Source organism: Aphelocoma coerulescens, chromosome 10, assembly GCF_041296385.1.
Source record: "Aphelocoma coerulescens isolate FSJ_1873_10779 chromosome 10, UR_Acoe_1.0, whole genome shotgun sequence".
Classification (NCBI taxonomy): Eukaryota; Metazoa; Chordata; class Aves; order Passeriformes; family Corvidae; genus Aphelocoma; species Aphelocoma coerulescens.
The window spans coordinates 14,171,705-14,192,702 of NC_091024.1; the positions used below are offsets into that span (position 1 = coordinate 14,171,705).

The 20,998-nt window shown below is 38.0% G+C and overlaps 1 protein-coding gene across 1 annotated transcript in view; it reads left to right on the plus strand.

Annotated features, from left to right (window-relative positions):
* The first annotated feature begins 2,832 nt into the window (after positions 1 to 2,832).
* Positions 2,833 to 20,998, plus strand: part of LIPC (lipase C, hepatic type) — a 52,161-nt gene continuing 33,995 nt past the window's right edge. The window contains exon 1 of the mRNA XM_069025878.1: positions 2,833 to 2,971. Within this exon, the coding sequence (XP_068881979.1) occupies positions 2,890 to 2,971 (82 nt within the window). The 5' untranslated portion in view covers positions 2,833 to 2,889. The remainder of the gene's footprint in view (positions 2,972 to 20,998) is intronic.

Sequence of the window (20,998 nt, forward strand, 5' to 3'; positions counted from 1 at the left end):
TTCACAGGAAAATTATTTACCAGGAGTTTCCTACCTCTAATGATCATTACATTTGCAGAAGACCCATTCTTTTCTTTATCAGCAGATAATAAAGGTAATTGGAATTACTCATGTAAATCAAATTGAGAAGAAAAGAAAACCCAAAGCCACACTCTGAAAACACATTGTGTGACAATGCTGCAGAGGCCATTGGGAGCAGCTCCTTCCTCTGGAACACAATCACATCTGCTGTCTGCAGACTAATGTGCCATAGCAGGCAATTTTGTGCTACATAAACTCATCCTCAACATGCACTGTAAAATCTCTCATTCAAATGCTGTACAATTATTCCCACAACTCTGCTTACTGCTCTCACCATTAGTGCTGATATTCTGTAAACACTGGAAAGATAAATAAATATCAGCAATAACTGACACAGAATTGTCAAATGAAGTATCACCTGCCAAAGGAAGGCAGGTTCCTCCACCTTTTTTCCCAGTTTCCCTCTTACCACTTTAAGCAATCCTTCGTAAGATGCTCGTAATGTCATCCTGGTTCCTACATGGGTTCCATAGTGAGAAGTAAATCTAAACACTGATTTTCAGGCAATCTCTTTGCAAAGATCCAACAGCCAGTTCTGTCCCTGACAGATCTACCACCTTGTTCCAGAACACTTCTTGTCTGCAGAAAGTGGAGCTTGCAATCTTTCTCCTCTAAATGCTCTCTACTTTCTTGATTACTGTGGCTAGTGTCACCATTCAACCTGTCAGTCAGATCTGTCATCTTCACATAATGTTCAGCCAACATTATTCTAAGTTCACTGCAAGGCTGTGCTAAATAACATGAGTAATTTCCACCAGTGTTAACTTCACTAAAACACAGCATTTCCTGTCCAGCATCAAAGCCTAAATTCTTGGCCATCTTCTTTCTCCTTTTCTTGCTCACTGAAAATACTGCTGTGAACAGTATTTGTCATTTATCAAGAGTAATTTTGATCCAATCACCTCATTTTCTGTATTTCCTCTTTTTCAATATACTTACAGACACACACTAATCAATCAGTCTTGACAGTGCTTCAGATGTTAGTGTGCCAAGATCACTGCCAGCTGTGGTGACTGGTATGACCTTAGAGATTGCTTGAGGGTTTTCCAGCTGTCTGCTGTATCCTAGACTCACAGCTACTTGGAATGAGTAAGCAAAGAAAGTGATGATCTGCACTTTTCTCCCACCTTCATGCAGCATCCAGCATTATGGACCCCACTCCACAAAACATGCTCTCACATGCCTAAACAATGGATCAAGCAAGACAGCAGAATTTCCCTGCTGAAAATACGTTTTTTCTTTTCTAACGTACCAGTCTTGCTATAGCATATTGGTCATATGAGACTTAGTCTTTAAAAAAGAGAAAACTCTTTTATCTGGGACAGTTTAAAATAGTTCTTGATTATAAACACAACAGAAGAATGAAAAATTCCTCAGGCTGGGATGGTATGGCTATCATTTCACGTATTCTAGATTTACTAACTAGGAGGCTTCATAAAGAATCTGGGGTTCACTGAATACTCAAAATATACTTTTTCAAGTTTACAAGCTCTGTTTCAGTAATTTAATTTGCCACAGACCTCGAGCTCTTAAAAAATTTTCTCCATTTGCTATTACTAATAGCAAATCCAAGATAAACTAAGTTTAGGAAAGAATTTACGCTATTACTCGTTCTTGTTCATGAAGGCTTCTTAATGATTCAGAACATGGGAGAAAGTTTCCTGTGCCAGAGACCTGTTTCTAAGGAAAATTCCACAATGGTGTCAAAGCATATAAGTGAGGTATAGTATACCTATCTGGCTGATCATACACTAGCTCAGGTGTACAGGTAGCCATGGAGGTTTGCAGCGTCAACCCACATAAACTGGCAATCCAGTGACTTGTGGGAATGCAGGTGGATTTGCAGCCATGCTAAGACCTGTGCTGCCATGGCTACATCCTAGTTGGCACTTTGTTCCTTTAAAATGAGCTAGAGCATGTCTCAACACCACTACTGATGGGGCAAAACCATGATGCTGCAGACTGATGCTACCATGGTACAGAGGCCAGCATCGTGTCCTGCTCATGTGGGAGATCCAGCTGGGTGTAATCCTTGCTGCCTATCCTAGAGTACTTTTTATCTTCTCACGCTTTGCAATATGTACCTACTTGCTGTTGCATGTACACATGGTGCTGTAATTAAAATCCTGCTCTGATTTCCAGTATAAACCATACCAATTTAGTAGAAACCTTTCCACTGAAATGACTCCTACATTTACTACCTACACTTTCTTATGATTCTTTTACTGGAAGTGGAGAGAGATGTTGGTTAATTGTGCTGTATTAGTAAATGTCCTATGTGTTAAAAATTATTCACTTAATCCGAAAGACTTTATGATTATCCAAAATCTGGTACAGATTGAACCACTGAAGTAAGAAAAGCGTTTAATATACATAAAATTTTTATGATTGCCTTGCTGGGATTTGTCTATGTTAATGAAATATTTAGAATAACCTTCAGCTCTGGCCCTTACTTTGCAATGAGCTCAGACCGAGCTATTGACCAGCTGAATTCAAGCTGGTTACCCTGGCCTTTAGCAGCATTTCAGAGAAAAAATGCCTTCAAGTCTGTGTTCAGAGCTGAGCATTGTTGAGCAAGATAGGAGGATCCAGCTCCAAATTATTTCTGCCACAAGTGGCAAAAAACAATGAAGAGTTTGGAAACAGGCAAATTCCAATTTCACTTCCATAAAAGGAAAAACCGGAGCAGGGGACAGAAGAAATCAAAGTTAATGATTAACGGGCAAAGAATTTTTTGCAAATCATTGCTAATTCTTTCCTGTTCCCATCTCTTGGCAGACTTCAGCAGAACTCTCAAAGAAAGAAAAAATGAAAAGTTTGCAACGTCTTTCATTTTTATTGCTTTCTTGTATCATCATCTCAGCAAATACATATGAAGGAAAGAAACAAGGTAATATACTATCAAATATAAATACTGATCATGAACTTTAAAAAATGTTTATGCTATCAAAATTCAGTAGTATTGACTGTCTGGTCATCAGCATGTTGGGTTTGGGTGCTATGTTCCTTAAAATATGGCATTTATACCTGTCTGTTGGAAAATGTAGTTGTTCATAATTACCACAAATATTTCCCAGTGGAAATCCCTACCTGTTGAGACTACAAAAGTAAGGTAATCTGAGCTTTAACGAAACTTCTGATGAGGCTAATTTTAAAATGTATTAATTTGAAAATACTCACTGAATTGATAAAGTTATAATCTTCTTGGGCTGGAAGTATTCTGTGAGAGATTCAGTCTCCTACTATAAATCAAAATTTCCAGCTATCTGACAGTGTTTAAGCTTTCATTTTCTGAGTTGCCTAATGCAGACTGCCTTTCATCTCAAGTGGAAGAATATCTTTGAGTGAAAGAGATACATCTGCAGTATATTTTGTCAAGCAGTACTGTGAAGGATCTTTATCATTGGCATGGTTTTAAAACAGTTTCCTATGCATTTGTGACACTGCACATTATGTCAGTATCTGTGTGACTGCTGAGTAAGACGGCATCAAACAACTGCATTTCTTAAAACCTCTCAGTTGCGACAAAGACAATTCCGTGTTTGACTTCATTATTGATGTATACAAAGCAAGCATTAGTTTTTCTTCTCTAATTGCATTTTTAATACTCTAAGTCTGAAGGGGATAAATGTCATTTTCTCCTTGGCTGGAAATAAAGCAAGATATGCACATTCATGGAAGTATGGCCCCTTACAGCAGCTGTGTTTTGTATTTATGTTAATTTATATTAACAGTTTTAGAAACCATGTCCTATAAAAATGCTTTATATAAGCATAATGATTTCAATCTACAGGAGGCACGACCACCTTTCTTTGATTCTGCACATTAAATTTCCCCTTGGGTTTAACTTTGAACAATATAAAAACCTTGAATTAAAACACTATGAGAAATTTCAATTAATGCCATAACTTGTCCTGGTTTACCAGACAAAACCTGTACATCCTTCACAGTCACTGAACCTTAAAAAGCTATTTAGAAATCTTGACCAATTCTGTATTTTTGAGAGAACCTAAAATCAGAGCACTAACTTTAGTTTGAGGCTTCTCACATCATCTTTGCTTGGATCTATTCAGATTCAACTGTGTGGTCAAAGTTTAGTTCCCCATAGATACACAAAGCAGAGAGAGGAAGCCACTGTCCCCCCGTTCTTTCACAGTCACAGGTCCTGCCTCATGCAGCTCATGTTCTCCTACCCCCACGACCTGTGGCACCATTTATAGCAAGGTCAGTCACTTCACTCTCTCCATCCCCCTTTCCCCTCATGACCTAGGACTCCTGTATCATGGACTTCACTTGTTTGCTCATTGCGTGTGCAGTTTAAAACCTCAATTGCAGGCCACAAACAACAGGTCACATGTCATATTTGCACTAGCAGATATGCCCTGCTCATAGTATGTTGAGGCAAGAGACTGATTCAAAAAGCAGAGAAGGTTTATTTCTAAAAATAAAAAAATATCTACTTTATTTTCTTCCAGAGGCTACTCACAGCCTAACTAGATCTGCTACAGGGGGTAGTTACAAGGCTAAAGACCCTGGTATTCCATTATGCTGAACTCAGACCTTCATCTCTTGTCAGTTTTAAATCAGTGTAATTCTAATTCCAACTGTCCATTTGCATTAATGTGTATTCCTTGTTATCCTTCTCCAATCCAACCTCAGCCACACCAACCTTGGCCAGAAGATAACATAATTTCCAGTTCTTGAAAGCTTGACTTATTTCTGTAACCATTTGACTTGTCAGCAAAGCTCTGCTTGTTCTGTGCGTGTTGGCTGCACCTGGCAACCTCAGGGAGTCCTTTTCCTCATTTCACTTCTCAGTAAGGCAGATTCATTTGCCACAATGGCAGATGCAAAAGACAGTAAGGCATTATCTCACACTAAGGAAGGGAGCAAAGCTTTTAGCTCTGTATAAGAGGCCTTGTAATGCTGTCAAGTGGAGACAGCTTTCAGTGAGCATTGTACCTATTTTACCTGGATATACTTCTACCTTGGATCTCGTTTGTTCTTGCTTTAGCAGGAACTGCAGCACAGAACAGCACAACTATCAGGAACTGCAAAGCCTCCTCAGGGATGAGTATCTGGTACATAATTCTAGCACACACAATTATGTATGAGAGAGCCATTCTCTAAAAGAACAATCACTGTGTAAAGGTCCTACTCATTCATTTGTACCCAGAAAATAAACAGCTGCTTCAATTTTTTTTCTGGATCATTGTATCCACCGACACAGTAAAAGAAATCACGTTACAAAATCAGAACTTATAGGAATTAGGTTGCATCAGGTAAACTTTAGATAAGTGTAAGTATTTTTGATCAAGTTATGTACAAAAATGTATACTGTAGGTTCTTATTTTACATTTAATTATGTAGAATAAGATGGAGTGCATTACCAAGCAAAGACAACACTAAATTTAAAACACACACAGGGTTATTCTTAAAAACCACAGAGGGTTTCTGAAATGCCATGGTTTTCTTGTACATTTGTACAGCAGGAAAGAAGTTTGGCATTTTTGGCAAAGGTTCATTATCTAAAAGTAGCATCCCAGAATAAGAAATAAGCTCCTAAAAATAACATCCCTGAAGTTGAGCCAAGATGATTCTTTCTACAAGCATGTGAAAAATATTTCAACACAAGCTCTTATTTGTTTTGTTTTTATTCTTCTCCTGTAAACATAAAACTAGGTGGGAATATTTTCCATTATTCCACTTCCTTGTGCAGAGCACAGCTATACAGTAGTTGACATGAAAATGCATGCTGTTGAGCTAGCACTTCTTACCTGACAGTCTCACAGCTGGCAGCTGAGCTGCACTTTTTTGCCCAAAAGAGAAGGTAACACCTTAGTTGTCATCCAATTCTGCCGTGTTTTATGTATTACAGTGCTGTCATCACCTTAATATTATACATAGGCCATAGGAGTGGATTATGCAGAAATCTGAATAGCTGTTATGTTTTCTTTATTCCCCAAGTGTATTACAGATAAAATAAACGTTTGGTATAGCACACACACACACACATATATATATATATATATAAATATATATTTAAAAGTCTATATAAAATTTCTCAACCAAATGCAATGTGTGGAGTAGACCCTATCAGATCAAAAAGCTACCAAAATAATAATTTCTACCTGAAGCTGAAAACCTATGAGAAACACAGAAAAGCACAGAAGATTCTATATCCATTTAAACTGTAGAGATAGAGAACTAAAGTTAGCCCATAGAAACAAGTCTAAAAATCATTAATATTTCTTATTTACTTCAATGGACTTATTGACCACCTCGGAAGTTTAAATTCACATCACTTCTAGTTAGATCACTTAAACAAGGATGCAGGAGCTAAATTTTACAACGTACCAAAATAATGGTCCAAGAAGTCCTGGAATTTGAAAGTTCAGATACCAGTTACACTAATGATCTATGTTATGATATTATCAGGAAAAGTTCTGCAAATTTGCTGCCATTTTCTGACTGGCTGTGTTTAAGATTTGCATTGCTCTCATGAGTCTCAGAATGCTACAAAAATTTTTATAATCTCGACCAGTTATTTTTCCTTTTGTCACCTGGAAAAATCTAGGAACATAATTTCAGACATAATTTTTCACTACAAGGTCCAAAATATAACCATAGTTTAACTAACAGAAGGCCCTCTGCTTTTCCCATGAGAAGAGACAATAACAGGAACCTGACTGACAAAGGAGCTATCCATGCATGAAACAACTTTCAATATTTCTGCTAAAACAAGTGACTGAACATCTTAATGAGGAGCTTAAATTCACCAGTGGATTTCAATTCATTTGACTTGAGCATTACATTCTTCTGACTATTGCTGTCTCAATAGTGCTGACATATGACACTAGAGAAACTTGAACATACAGACCTGTTCTTGGTAATGTGGCACTGCAATCTAACTGCTTAACTGATTGTCTTCCTTTTCCTCTCAAACTAGAGAAGGCTACAGTTAGTTTTAAATACATATACACAGTTTTAATGCAAAATAAGTATCAATAAAAACATAACTGCATCAAGCTCTGGGATCCTCAGCACAGGGAAGATGTGGACCTGTTAGAGTGGGTCCAGAGGAGGCCACAAAGATGATCAGAGGGCTGGATCACCTCTCCTATGAAGACAGGCTGAGAGAGTTGGGGTTGTTTAGCCTGGAGAAGGCTCCAGGGAGACCTCATTGCAGCCTTCCAGTATAAGCCCTTAAAAGAGCTTATAAAATGGAGGGAGAGGGACTTTTTATATGGGCAGATAGTGACAGGACAAGGGGCAGTGGTTTTTAACGGAAAGGGGGTAATTTTACATTAGATAGTGGGAATAAATTCTTTACTCAGAGGGTGGTGATGCACTGGAAGAGGTTGCCTAGTTGAGGATGCCCCATCCCTGCAAGAGTTCAAGACCAGGTTGGATGGGCAGGCCCCTGAGCACCCTGACCTATGAGGGCCATCCCTGACCATGGCAGGAGGGTTGGAACTAGATGATCTTTAAGCTTCCTTCCAACACAAACAATTCTATGACTCATTATTAAAGAGAACATTTTTCTTTTCTTCTTATTTTGTGGTTCACTCTAGGTTTATATTACACATTTCCTTTTAGAAAACCTAGTTATGCCACGTCCATGTGAAGCTTCAGGGTTATTAATAGGGTTGCATCAACAGCAGTGCAACAGTGGTGATGTAACTCCTAACACCATATGGTCCCCTTGGGTGGCCTTAGCACAGTGACCTTTTTTTCCTATATGTTAGATAGAGTGAAGAGTCCATTTGCTGAAGCTAAGTCAGACTCCTCATACAGCAGAATAGCCTGGCAGCAGGATGGGCCAGCAGCCACTTCCAAGCAGCATGATTAAGATTTCCTGGCAACATGAGCAATAACTGGCAAAAGAGACAGAAGGGACCATCTATCTGCACATGCCAAGACTGGGTGATAAAGTTCACTGCTTTGGCCATAAGCCAAATGTGAATTATGACTCTTGCAAAAAAAAAATGTTTAATGTCTGTGCTCCAAGTTGAAATGACTTCTTTCCCACTTTTTAGCCTTTCTTTTAGAGAAATACACTGGTTTTAAAACTACATTACTATGATAGCTTTCTTTCTCGTTCCTTTCAATTTTTAAAAAGTTGTTACAGTTGCTAATATTCTCAGAAAGCATTAACTGCATAGGATTGCACGCCCTTCCACATGCCCATTACAATCAGCCAAAAAAACCTTTTGCTGGTGGCGAAACGCTTCTAAAACAAGATGGTTGCACAAACAGGAGCTGTTGGCTAAAATTACAGAAATTCTCTGCTTTGCTTACCCAGTCCAGTAAAATCTATTTGAATCTTTTATCAATAATACTGTTTATATTTGGGCTTCTATTTGGCATCCAGAGTTCCTGGTGTTGCTCCAAGTGCAACAAATGACAAAAGAGAGATCTAGAAATACTGAATATGGAGAAACAAGGTGTTTATATACATAATGCTCTCTGGAATTAAAGCAGCATGTCCAATCTGAAAACCCAAATTTTGACAGAAACCTTTAAAGTTCTGCTGTTTTGAAATATTTGATCCAAAAAGCATTTTCTAAATTTGTATATTGCTTACAGAGGGAGGAGATGAACCATGGAGGAGATGATGACAGAGCAGGTCCAAGGACAAAAATAAGAACATACACATATGTTTGATTTTGCTTTGTGTCTGGAGTTGACAAACTGCCCTAAAATTCTGCTACACTGGCATGTTCTCCCATATCTTAATGCTAACTTTGTAAAACATTATACAGAGACACCACTGGGAGGAAATTTTTCATTTTAAAATCTTGTCTGTATTAGATTACTTCTGCTCTACTTTATGCATCTCAGGCTCAAAATAATCTGCAGTATTGGACTGAAGAATTTAGTTACTCTTTCAAGCACCACTCTTCTCCTTTTCATCAGCAATGGGTCATAAGGGATGTTGGAGGACATAAATTAAAGTTTAACTCCATGTTTGCCAACCTGCATTTCCAAAAGTCATTCTAATTAGAGGTTCTGTCAAATTGAAATGGCAGTGGTGTGTATGTGTTCCTTAGTTGTACTAATAAAAACCAAAACCAAACAAAACCAATCAAAAAACCATATATATATGGTTTATATATTCTGTTTTATTTACCAGGCAAATCACTCTATAATTAATATACTGTCCAGGTAATTGTCATGTCTTGAGACCAAAACGTGTCCAAAACTTATCTTTGACTGGAATTCTATGAGTTGTTATAAAAACACAAATAATTAAATTTTATGGACTTTCTGTCAAAAAAAAAAAGATGTTAGGAACTTATATTTTTGATTGAAGAGGCTAGTATTTTGGTTTGTTATATTTCCATTTGATTTTTTTTTCTGTTGTGGTGAAATAGTACTGCTAGTTTTCATATTTATGTCACTTGTACTTTTGACTTAGGATGACAGTACGAATGCCTTCCAGGTTTGCTTTTAAGGATCTGACACTGGGAAAACAAGGGACATGGCAGAAATTCTGATTTTCTTTTTAAGGAAGAAATGTTTGGGCAATTTTTATTCACTACAAAAAAAATATTTTGAATGGTACTATCCAGGCAATGCTTTCACCAGAGAGCTTACAATCTTCCAAAAAAAATTTTAAGTTTAATTATTTGTAAGAATGCTGGATACTATTTAAAACCCTTATCATTATTTTCAGAGAGGCCTGAAAGCTACTGCATTTCTGAAACTGATTACTATTTACTGAAGCAGAACACTACTTTCAGTGCCTGAACTGTGAGGAAGAAATAACAGTATGAATTAGCAGTGCTCTTAGGACACATGGAAACGGCTTAACCTCCAGTTTATTGTGCCAAATACATTCTGTAAACTATTCATCTTTCTTACTGGATTAAATTATGTAAAAATGCCCCCAAACCTTCTACAGGTATTGAATCAAGTCCTTAGTATCTACTAGAACTCCTTTTTAATGTCTCGTCCTAGACTCCAGTCCCTATTAATGCTTCAATATCCCTCTTCTGTGATTCACTAGAGCCAGCACCTTTATGACCTTTCAAATATCTGAACAATTTCATAACTGATCATGACTAAAATAGCTTGTCTATGACAACATATAAATTACCACCTATACCACAGTGCTTAGCTAAACTACAAGGAAACCTGACAGCCCTAATTGCATTTAATGTGTTTATGCAAATGAGAGTAAACTGGATGAAGCATGACCTGGAGCAGAGGTTCACCCTCAAGAACAAGATTTTCAGAGACTATATTTGTGCAGGATTCTCCAAATCTGCTTTTCAAGTTAAGGACCAACTGCAACCAGGAGACAAATGGAGTTTTCTCTGACACTTGAAAATAACTCCAAAGCAGTTTTTGTATATTTTCAAGAAACAGAGCAAATGGAGGGAACTGTGACTAGATTACAGTTAATTCTCTGGCCTGGTTTTCTGTAAGTACAAAAATGAGCAGAGTGGACTGTAGAATTAGAGTCTAAACCTAAAAGAAAGAAAGAAGGAAACTCAGAATATTCAAATATAAAAAACTCAGCTACCAGCATAAAGCATTAGTGAATGGATCTCTGCAGAACTGGAAACTACACAGAAAGCCAGTTGGCACATCATCTGAAAATCTACTGTGCTCTCTATCCATCATGCTTACCTTCTGCTTACCCAGGAATAGAAATTAGAGCTTGTTCTTTTAATTGGGGACAGTTTTTTTGTAAGGAGCATCATAAATCATTGTTCTCTTAGTAGATGACATCAAACAGTCATGAAAGCTGAGGTACTAATGAGGTGTTTTTATCAGAAATCCTTGTCCATAGCTTACCCAATAAAGCTCTGAAAATGTTCCCACACTATCAGTGTGCAGTGCTGGAGTTACTCCTCTGGTTTTCATTGACCACTACAATGTAATTCAGCCACCTCTACTCCAACTGGGCAGTGAGTGCCTCATTATCCCCAGGCACCATGGCTGACTGCAGTGCTCTGCAATGGAACAGTGAGAGCAGCCGGGCCTTCAGCTGACCTGTACTTACTGCTCTCTGGGGCACACCAAGGTCGGCAGAGACAAAAGAAACCTGAAAGCACTCCTCTAGCCAGTAAGGTAACAGCATTTCAAACACGGTGAAATACACAGAGAAGGTGTGCTGAACATGGGATTTTGCTTACTACACTTCAGCCTCCATTCTACACCAGGACAGCGTGTCCCACAGAGCATTGCGAGGTTTCCACATGTTTCTTAGTGCACAGATACCTTTAGGATTCACTTTTTCTGAAAACTTAAAGTGCCTTTCCTCTCTGCCAGAACTCTACCTCCATCCCAAGAGCAATTTCCACACTGCTTCCTGGAGAAAGGAGTTCAGCACGATCCTGATGCATGCCATTAAATAGCCTTAGTCTCTTTCCACATGCCCTGTGACCATAATGAGATCTTTTACTTTAATATGTTAATTTAAAGGAACTGTAACTTATGTAAGAAACATCAGCCAAGAAATGTGTCCCTGAGCACCTTCTGGCTTGGTAGTGTCAGTGTCACCCTAAAGAAAGCAATGGAGATTTGGAATTGGAGCAAACTTACAGTGTTTGATCCAGCTCCCAGAGGAGACACTTGTGCTGCTTACTGTTTAATCTCCCTAAATCACAGCTCACAGGAAGTGGCAATGGGAAGGGCTGCTGAATACATTGTGTTCTATCTGGAATTTTAGGTAACAGAAATTAGCACAACTACCACTGAGATTCTGGAATTTTAGTAAATTCATAGGATTTACACTTTGAATTTGGATTTCTCTTATGACCCCATGCCCCTTTCGATCTTTCTATTCTAGATTATGAAGATTGTGTATATTCATTAAAAATGTTCAATTTTACAAAACATTAAGTGCTAGTCAATTAATTCCACTGATGATAACTGCTTGGCCTTAAGATGTCTCTTGCTATTCATTTAAATGAAATGTTACTCCCCTGAATACCATCAAAGAGCTGATATTTATGGGCCTACCAAAAATATTTAAATTATTAGTTATTTTCAATCTATGAAGTATCAATGCTAGTTCTTAAACTGGCTTTAAAAAAAAATCACTTTGGATACTTTGAATATGATAATCCTGATGTGCAGAAGGGAACCAAATTCTCAGGCATCTGCTCAGGGACTGGGTACTCTGAGCTGAGAAGGATATCTCACAACACAGGCATCAGAGCAGCATTTAGCACCCTGCAAACCCAGCACTTCATTGCTTCTGATCTCCCTTTTAGACATTCTGGACCAAGTCCAGAGCAATCCAAACAAATGAATCTTGGGTCTTTAACAAGTTATTGAAGGATCTTTTACAGCCTGTCCGTAATTTACTTTAAGTCACAATTCAGCTACTGGCTACCTGTATTTCTGTTTTTCAAAGTAAGCACAGCCACACAACTTAACTGTTGTAGTACAGAACACTCCAGATTCCTAGAATTTCCAGATGGAAGACTACTTGTTTCAGATACCCCTTCATTTCATTAAAATGTTGTAGCTTTTCCCATGGACTTTCTGTGAGCAGATACCGCCTGGGTATTTCTACATTGATTGTATATTGCACACTCTGGGAGGGTGTGGGTAGTTGGAAAATGCAGTTAACCAAAACTTTCCCTCTTGCTGTGCAGCAAGTTAGTCCCTCAGTACTCAACTGTGATCCTGAGTAAGCTTAATTGACTGTAATAAGGCAATCAAATGTGAATATTCTTTGCTCTTTGATTTCTAGAATGCTCTTTAACAGGGTAACCAAAATGAGACTAAAGACATTCTGCACCTGTGCAGCTCTGGGGAAAAGCAAGGCCTCAAATACTTGACCTTTTTTGTGCTTTGTACCTCACCTGTGTCCAGTGATGGCAGACATCTTAATGTAAAGGGAAGGACTGTAGTTCATGACACACTTGGTGACATTGACAACTTAAGAAGCCCTTGCTTCTGGCCACTGCTGCAGGTACTTCGTAAGGCTCTCCACTGTGCCAGTACAGTTCCCTGGAGTCATACAATAATTCTACAGTCTCTCTTGCCAATCAAGCCAATCAAGCTTGGAAACTGATCCAGTTGAAAAACAATCCTATTTTTTCTTGGTCATCCTAGTTTTTAGCTGGATAAGCTCCCTGATCTTGTTCACTCTGCAACTAAGTGACCAGTTGTGCTGGGACAATGGGACTACAGGAGGTCAGAAGTGAGTGGGTGGCAGCAAGATAGGGAAGAAGTCTGCTTAGAGTTGCTTGGGCAGCACTGAAGCCAAATGTCTAGTTAGGAGCTAAACACCGAGTCACATTTTTTTAAACTTTAAATTTTTATCCTCAATTAAAAAAAATAAATAAATCTGCTACCTTACCAAGGTTTCCATCATCCAATTAAGCCTCTATTAGCATTTTAAAGACCCTTTTCTCTCGTCTATTTTGACTGATTGCCAAAAATCACTTTAGCAAAAGAAAGGGAAGTCAGAAAAACCCCTAATTTATCATTCCAGCTCATAAAGTATTGTAATTCATTTTTCTGGCTAGTGTAAATAAAATTAGTATTAGAAAGGTCCAGGGCAATACCCTTGAAAATACAATTGTTTTCTGCATCATCAGCAACCTATTATCCAGATGAAATGAAAATTTCATACTTTTGAGCTTTTTATGTATTTGCTCAAATTATAGCTTTCATTTTCCTCAGACCCTCCATACATATTTCAGCAGAGTGACCATGGGAAAAGTACCAAAATTAGAGAGACAAAGTTTAATTTTGAATAATCCAATTCCTAATCTAATGCTTTTCCTATTACTATTTCTTGATTTAATAAGGCTATTTTGCCTACAAGAGAAATCCCTTTCATGATGGAATTCTGGTATAGTATTTTTAGGAGGTTTCTTTGCCTTTTTTTCCTTTTGATTCCCCAACACCACCCACTTCTTTTTTCATTCACACACAAGCACCCACCTGCTAATTGTGTGTGATCACTAAACACAGAAACATGTAGGCATGAGCATCCCTAATCAGACGTACACAGAAACAAAATCTCTATCCTTCAAGGACAGGGCAATTTCTGTCAGGCATTTTAAAGCCAAGGCAGGTCACTGAAGTTATTATTAGCACTAATTAGCACTCCCACAAGCTGTTGAATTCTTCACCTGCAGCGAAAGGGCACTCAATATGGTGCAGAATTTGCTAACATCTTTGGAAGAATCAGAGAACTCACTCCTCTTTAGAAACACAGGACTGCTCTATTGCATGTGAATAGGCCTTAGATAAAATTATATCCGATCCATGCACCAAATGATCTACAGAAGCAGAGATGCGATGAAACCGTTACAAAACAGGGGAATTCTACAAATGTCTAAACAAACTCTTAGTCAGAAAAGGAAGGCATCTGGTTTTACTTAATATAGTGGTGCTATATTTTACCTTTCTACCAGGTTACATACAATTCATACAGTTACAGTGATGTTCTTTTAAGGTAGTGTTTTATGTAGGACTTTGAAGACAAGTCTGTATGAAAACTGAATTTTTGCGCTTGTGAGCAGCCTCCCTCAAGAATTAGAGAGATCTGAAATGAATCACTGAGCTCCAAATATAACACTGATCCTAATTGTGATAGTGGCCAAGAAGTGATGAAAGCCCAGCGAGCCATCACTTTTGTATGTTAGGCACATTTCTAACAAAGTGTCATAACAGGGAAGCCTGGCAATAGCTCTCATTAGTCAAAAGCACTGCTTCAGAGCAGCTGAAGGATTTATTTGAAAGAGGGGAGAAAGAAATGTGTTAAAATCAGCTATTTTTGGTCTATGAGATAACAGACAGTATGACCTTTAGAGATAAATTTTCTACAAAGAAAAGCAAAATTGTAGCAGGAGTCAAAAGAATAACGTATCATCCAAAATAAAACCAGCAAATATTTGTTATAGAACTTGCTATGTGGGAACGTAAAGGATTCACCTCCAACACCAAGTCACTATCCTCTATGGCAAGAAGTTGGAAACAATTGGAAGCACAAGATGTGCCTCCAACCACCATTCCTTTCAAAGTGAAAAGCAGAGAGTGAGAAACACATAACAAACACTGCTTTAGAAAAAATCCAAGGCCCAGCTCAGTACAGATAGACAAGTGGCAGCTCTTCATTAGCTGGACATGCAACCCACCAGCTGAAAGCTGACAACCTCACCCAAATTGGGGCCTGACTGTGTCACTCTGAGTTGTGTTCAAGTTTGTGTCTGTCACAGAGGCTGCAGCTTCCCCACCAGCTCCACTTGGCAATGCACTCTCCCACTGTACACATCTTCATACAGCCAAGTGTCAACTCACCGAGCTGGGAATAAGGCCCTAGGATATGCATCAGTCTGTCCCACATGACACAACACATCAGCTTTGTGGCTGCAGTGGTCAGCCAGCCCCTTTCAATTTTATACCACCCTTAAAGTAGCACTCAATATTTTAACAAACAACTCCCCAACTCTGAAGCACCAGTAGCATCAAAGGTCACAATTTTAGCATGATCAGTATTATTACCTCTGCTTTAAATTAAGACACCGAAAAACCTCTGAGCCTCTAGGTACTATGAGAGTATTCAGTGTGAGGACTGGAATCCTTCTTTTTAGCCTCCAGGCTCCATTCTTGAACCATTTTCTTTGTCACACTGAAGGCAGCAATGTATTTCCTCTAAAACTAATATACAAATAGCATAAAAATTCTGGCCTGCATTTGCTCAGTGATAGTACATTATGAAGATGAATCAAGGTCACTCCTTTTTTATTTGTGTATTCCACTTTTTGAAATGGAAGTGCCACAAACTGAGACATGACACTTGCTGACAACAGAGTCTCAGTCTTTTTTCACAATTTTCAACAATGCACATTTGTAGCATTTTCATTATTTAGACACTTGATTTCCTGATGCCAGGGCACAGCTAACAAGGTGTATTTCTGGGAATGCATAAGTGACGTGATCTATTTATTTTAGTATCATGTCAGCAGCTGAAGGGTGAAATAATTGCCTGGAAGTGCATTGAGTTGTTTCATTCTGGTAAACTAATTAGGATAATGGGAATTCTGGAAGTAAATCTCTGGACATCTGACTAGAATCAAGCCTTTTAAACACTATGACAGAAATTGATGTCAAATGTATCAGGACCGCTTTCCCTCACAGAGACAAACCTCTCTACAGAAACAAGCATTACTAACTCATAATTAACTCTCAGAAAGGAAAAGAAAAATTTTCTAACTCATTGTGATGATTCTAACCCAGTTGGCTCACTGACAAATCATTTATAAGGTTACAAAGTTAAGTAAAGGTGGCCAGGCACTGATAGTATAACAGGGTCCTGGGATGCCTTGGATGTACATGCAGAGATTCTCTTCACCAAATAAACAGGAGCTGGATACATTTAAAGAATGAGGGCAGTGCTTATTTTAGGAGACATTATATATGGTTTTCAGCTTGCTTCAACAAAAAAATTATGCAAAATTAGAGAACTGAAAACAAAAATCTCTCTTTTTGCTGTTGTGACATGAAGGATTGTGATTCTGGTATCTCAGGACTAGAAGGCATGTGTACCACCCTGCTCACTGAAGAAGTTTCAAATGAAAATAACCAAATGTACAATGCGTATTTATAAGCAACCAAACTCAGCTGTGTATGAGCACTGGTGTTTCACTCACAATTTCGGCTATTAAGGATTATTCACTTTAAATCACTTTCACTAAATTAAGAGACCCATGTGTTGCTATTGTATCTTTGAACTTTTTCCATACCTTTTAGCATATATCAATTCAAATGTTTAAGGCGTTAAATATATTTTAGAACAACAGCTGTTATCTCAGAGGAGGAATTTGACCCTGTAAGAATCTGCTTTGGCACACTTTGGTGTTTGCCTGACATTTCCAGGCAGCCAGTACATCTCCTGGTGAACTGGGAGGGTCAGCATAGTAAAGGCTACAGGAAAAAACAGGGGATTATGAAGTACATAGAAAACAAACAATTAAAGAATTTCAGACTTTGCTTTTCACACTTAATCTCTAATTTCAAGATATATAACCAGCTTGTCTTCTTTATCACCTATGCAAAAGGGAGGAAAACAATGCTGAGGTAGCCATGTTTAAAATAATGCTTTTAAAATCTCTCTCCTATATCAGAAGAATATAATCTTAACTGCTCTTAGTGACATTTTCTGTTAGAAAAATTGGTTTTCCCTTTTCATCAGCGTTGACACACATTGTAATCTACTGTGCATCAGTTACATATCAGCCACCACACAAAAGAAATTACACTGATCATTATCCACTCATCATGGAATAAGATGGTAAGCAGGATTCTAAAGGGCAAGAATTGTTTGCAGTTTCCACTGTTACTAAACCCAAATGTTCCAATTCCTTACTTTTCGAATCAAAAATAATATTTCTTTCTGATACTTTCAGTTTCTCTATTAGGAGTTATACAAAACCAAAATGCTTGATAAATTACAACAATCTTTTCTTAACAAGGTATCTTTCCACAGTCAGGAGAAAAGTGTTCAAGAGCAGCAGATAAAATTTTACATAAAAGCCTACATTCATCATCCTTATGTGACCACTCTGGTTTTCTGGATCTGCTCAAGCCCAGTGGTTTTTGGCAGTTTGCTCCATTCCATAAAAATCACATGTAATCTAAACTTCAGTCACTTCACCATTTCTATCAAGTTTTTTCCCAGGAAGGAAATAATCCCATCAGAGGAAGGTGACAAAAAGAGATTAGTTCAAGAGATTTAAATTAAATTTAGGTGTTTTGTAAAATACAGGCATCCCCCACAATCTCCAGTCCTGAATAGTAAGAAAGCAGAAAGACAATTCTTGAACATATTAGTACATGAAGATTAAGCTCCTGAAAACAAGCTATGCTCTTGACATCCCAACCAAGTTCTTAAATGATACAATTCCCTGAGGAGTTTCTTGCCTTGTGAAGTAGTCAGATAAAATATTCATGTTCTCAAATAGAACTGCAAATAAAGAATAACTAAAGGCAGGCTGTCAATGCTGCTTGCAATACAGTAGCAAAATATGAATGAAGGTAATAGAAAATGGCATGCCAACAAGGGAATTTGAAAGCAATGAAAGAGATTTATTTCCTTCTCTTTTTTTACTTCTTCACTGGGTTTAAAACTAATTTTTATTAAATATCTCACTTGAGACTGAAAATAAGTTCCCAAAATCTGATAAGCAAGAAAATGGCCCCAATATTCAATTAATAAAAGAACATTTTCTTTCCGCTTTGGTGCACACTCCAATGCAGTATTGTGACCAAATATGAAAACAGAACAAAGAATTTCATATGTAATCCATGGTGTCCCTCAGCTTCCAAGAGAGCATGAATTTAAATACTAAAAGAATATGGTGTATAAGAAAGACAGCAGAAGTGTGTTTTATTTAATCTATTTTTTCTTCTTTAAAATATTTTGTGTTTGCTCCAACTCCTATTTCTTCTTCACTAGCAGCTATTAATCTTGCTATAGATTATAATTACATCATTCATCACATTTAGATCATGTCACTGCAAGATGTCCTACAGTGCAATAAGTGCAGGTAGCAGTGAGACATTTGATGTTAAACACCAAAATGAGCCCATAGAGGTCTCTGTGGGAGGGGAGTGGTGGGGATCACTCTGGACTGGCTCTACTCTCGTTCTGGGGATGAGGATCCATGGGAAGCTGGAGCATATTAACTATGCACCAAAAGTGCAGGCTTTGGTGTGGATTACGCTGTAAGGAGCCTGCTTTGTGTGCCCAGATCACTCCCCAGTACAAACCAAAGCATGGTGAGACCAGGGGGGTGCTTTCAAAGTGCACTCCTGGCGAGTTCACTCATCCTGGTGCTGAACAAAAACCTTTCATAGCTGCATTTCACTTGTACTTCCATTTAAGCAAAATGTCTCAGTTCTCCTCTCATGGCATAGACAAACTGTTTGCCCAGGCACTTTCTCTAATCATCTAATTGGATTGAGAACATAAGAATAAGGCTTATCTTTCCAATTATAAGGAATTAGTAAATCATGGGTCTTGGAATGGAAATAAAAATAATACAATTAAATTCAGATAATAATTTTATTTCCAGATATATTTTCACTCAAAAGCAACTTTAAAAGGTCTCATTACTAAGATGAATGGCTAACAGCCAGACTGAGCAGGACTTCTATTTTTAAAAACCCGATATGTCAAATTTACATCATTTTGTTCTTTTTTCAATGTTGCTTACAGTATCTAAACAAATTTTACACTGTGGCTGAAACATAACAAGCAGCAAGTAATTGGATACAATACTTTGCAATTACATAGCACTGTGAGATTTTGTGAGAATTATCATTAACAGAAAAACCTTTTTTTTCTAAAACAATAATTTGTACAGTTTGTTTCCTTATTCTTCCCCATGGTGGTATGTCTGGAAAAATTTTTATAAAGAATCCCCTTCATCTCCTTGAAGGTAAAATTTTGTTTGAGGAAATGTAGCATTACCTCAGAAGCAGAGATCTCACAAAACTGAATGGTTTCACATTGACTCCATCTCTTTGCTACTGCTTGTTCCCACAGTGTCCCTCCACCAGGCACAGCTCCCATTGCAGCTTGCATTGCAAAACCTTCCTGCTCTGAACCACAAACCAGCCAACAGATTCCTGTGAGCCACCCCCACTGATGGATGCACTTTACTTTCCAGGGAGGCTACTTATGACACTTCTGATTTAAAAAAAAAACACCACCACCAAAAAACAACAACAACAAAAAGGAGATGGGAGGAGATAAAAGCTGCACATTAATAATGAGATCACTTGATTGCTGCTGGCAGACAGCTCTGTGTCTGCCTCCTGCCACACAGGCTCTCTCCTATCATTGCCTGTCATTGTGAGGCTGGAGAATACCTGGTGCCAGAGAAAGAATGAGACAAAATCTCCACAGTGGGGATTTAGGCTCCTTTAAAATAACTTTGAAACATGGCCATATCCCTAAAAATCTATCTTTGATTTATTTTATTATTAGCTCAATTCTTCCCAAATCTATTTATAAATTCCTTCATCTTATGCACACTGAGTATCTTGCTAACAACATTTTATTTTTTAGAAGATTCCTTTGCCTGACAATTTCGCAGACTCTACTCAACCAGTCTCCTGATAAATTCAAATTAAAAACTTGATAATTAAATACGGAGAAGTATTTCATTCTGTCATAATGGTTGGCTGTCTGAAACATCAGAAGCTGTTATAAAGAGACTGGTTTGCCTCCATAGCAAAAAAAAACCAAAAAAAAAACAACAACCAAGCCTGTCTGAGTTCAAGAAGCATTTGGACAACGCTCTCAGGCACATGGATCCTTGGACTCAATGATCCTGATGGGTCCCTTCCAACTCAGCATATTCTGTGATTCTATGAAGCTTGTCTGCTTTAATTAATCTGTTGCAAGATAGCTTTTAGAGGAAGGCCCAGCCACCTAGGCAAATTACAGGCATCCTCCATAAGGTTTGGAGTTTGAAGAGATGTTTATTCTCCCATTTTTCACTACCATTGACTCGGATTCCAGCTCTCTTGCTTCTTTGGCCAAGGTGTTGTTTTCCCCTCCACCACCGAGACTATGGGCCTCAGCTAACAGTTCCTGTGCTGTGTGTCAAATTGCCCCGTGTACTAATATGTTTTGTTCACAATTTTTAGAATTTGCAGTTAGATTAAAAGACAAACAGAACAATACAAATAGAGAATCCTCCAAACAAACTCCTTATTTGTTGAGCAATAGTTTTATCAGAGATCCCTTAAGTCATTTAAAGCTTGTCTCTGTCTCCAGACTTCATATTTCTTTCTCCATAAAATAGTCTGCTTTTCTTTTCAATACAGTCTGCACAATCCTACTGAAAGTTAACTTCATATTCAAACTGGCAAAAGGTCAGGTATTGTGTCCTCTCTGAATCCTGCTTTTATCTGGTAGGTCTATGAG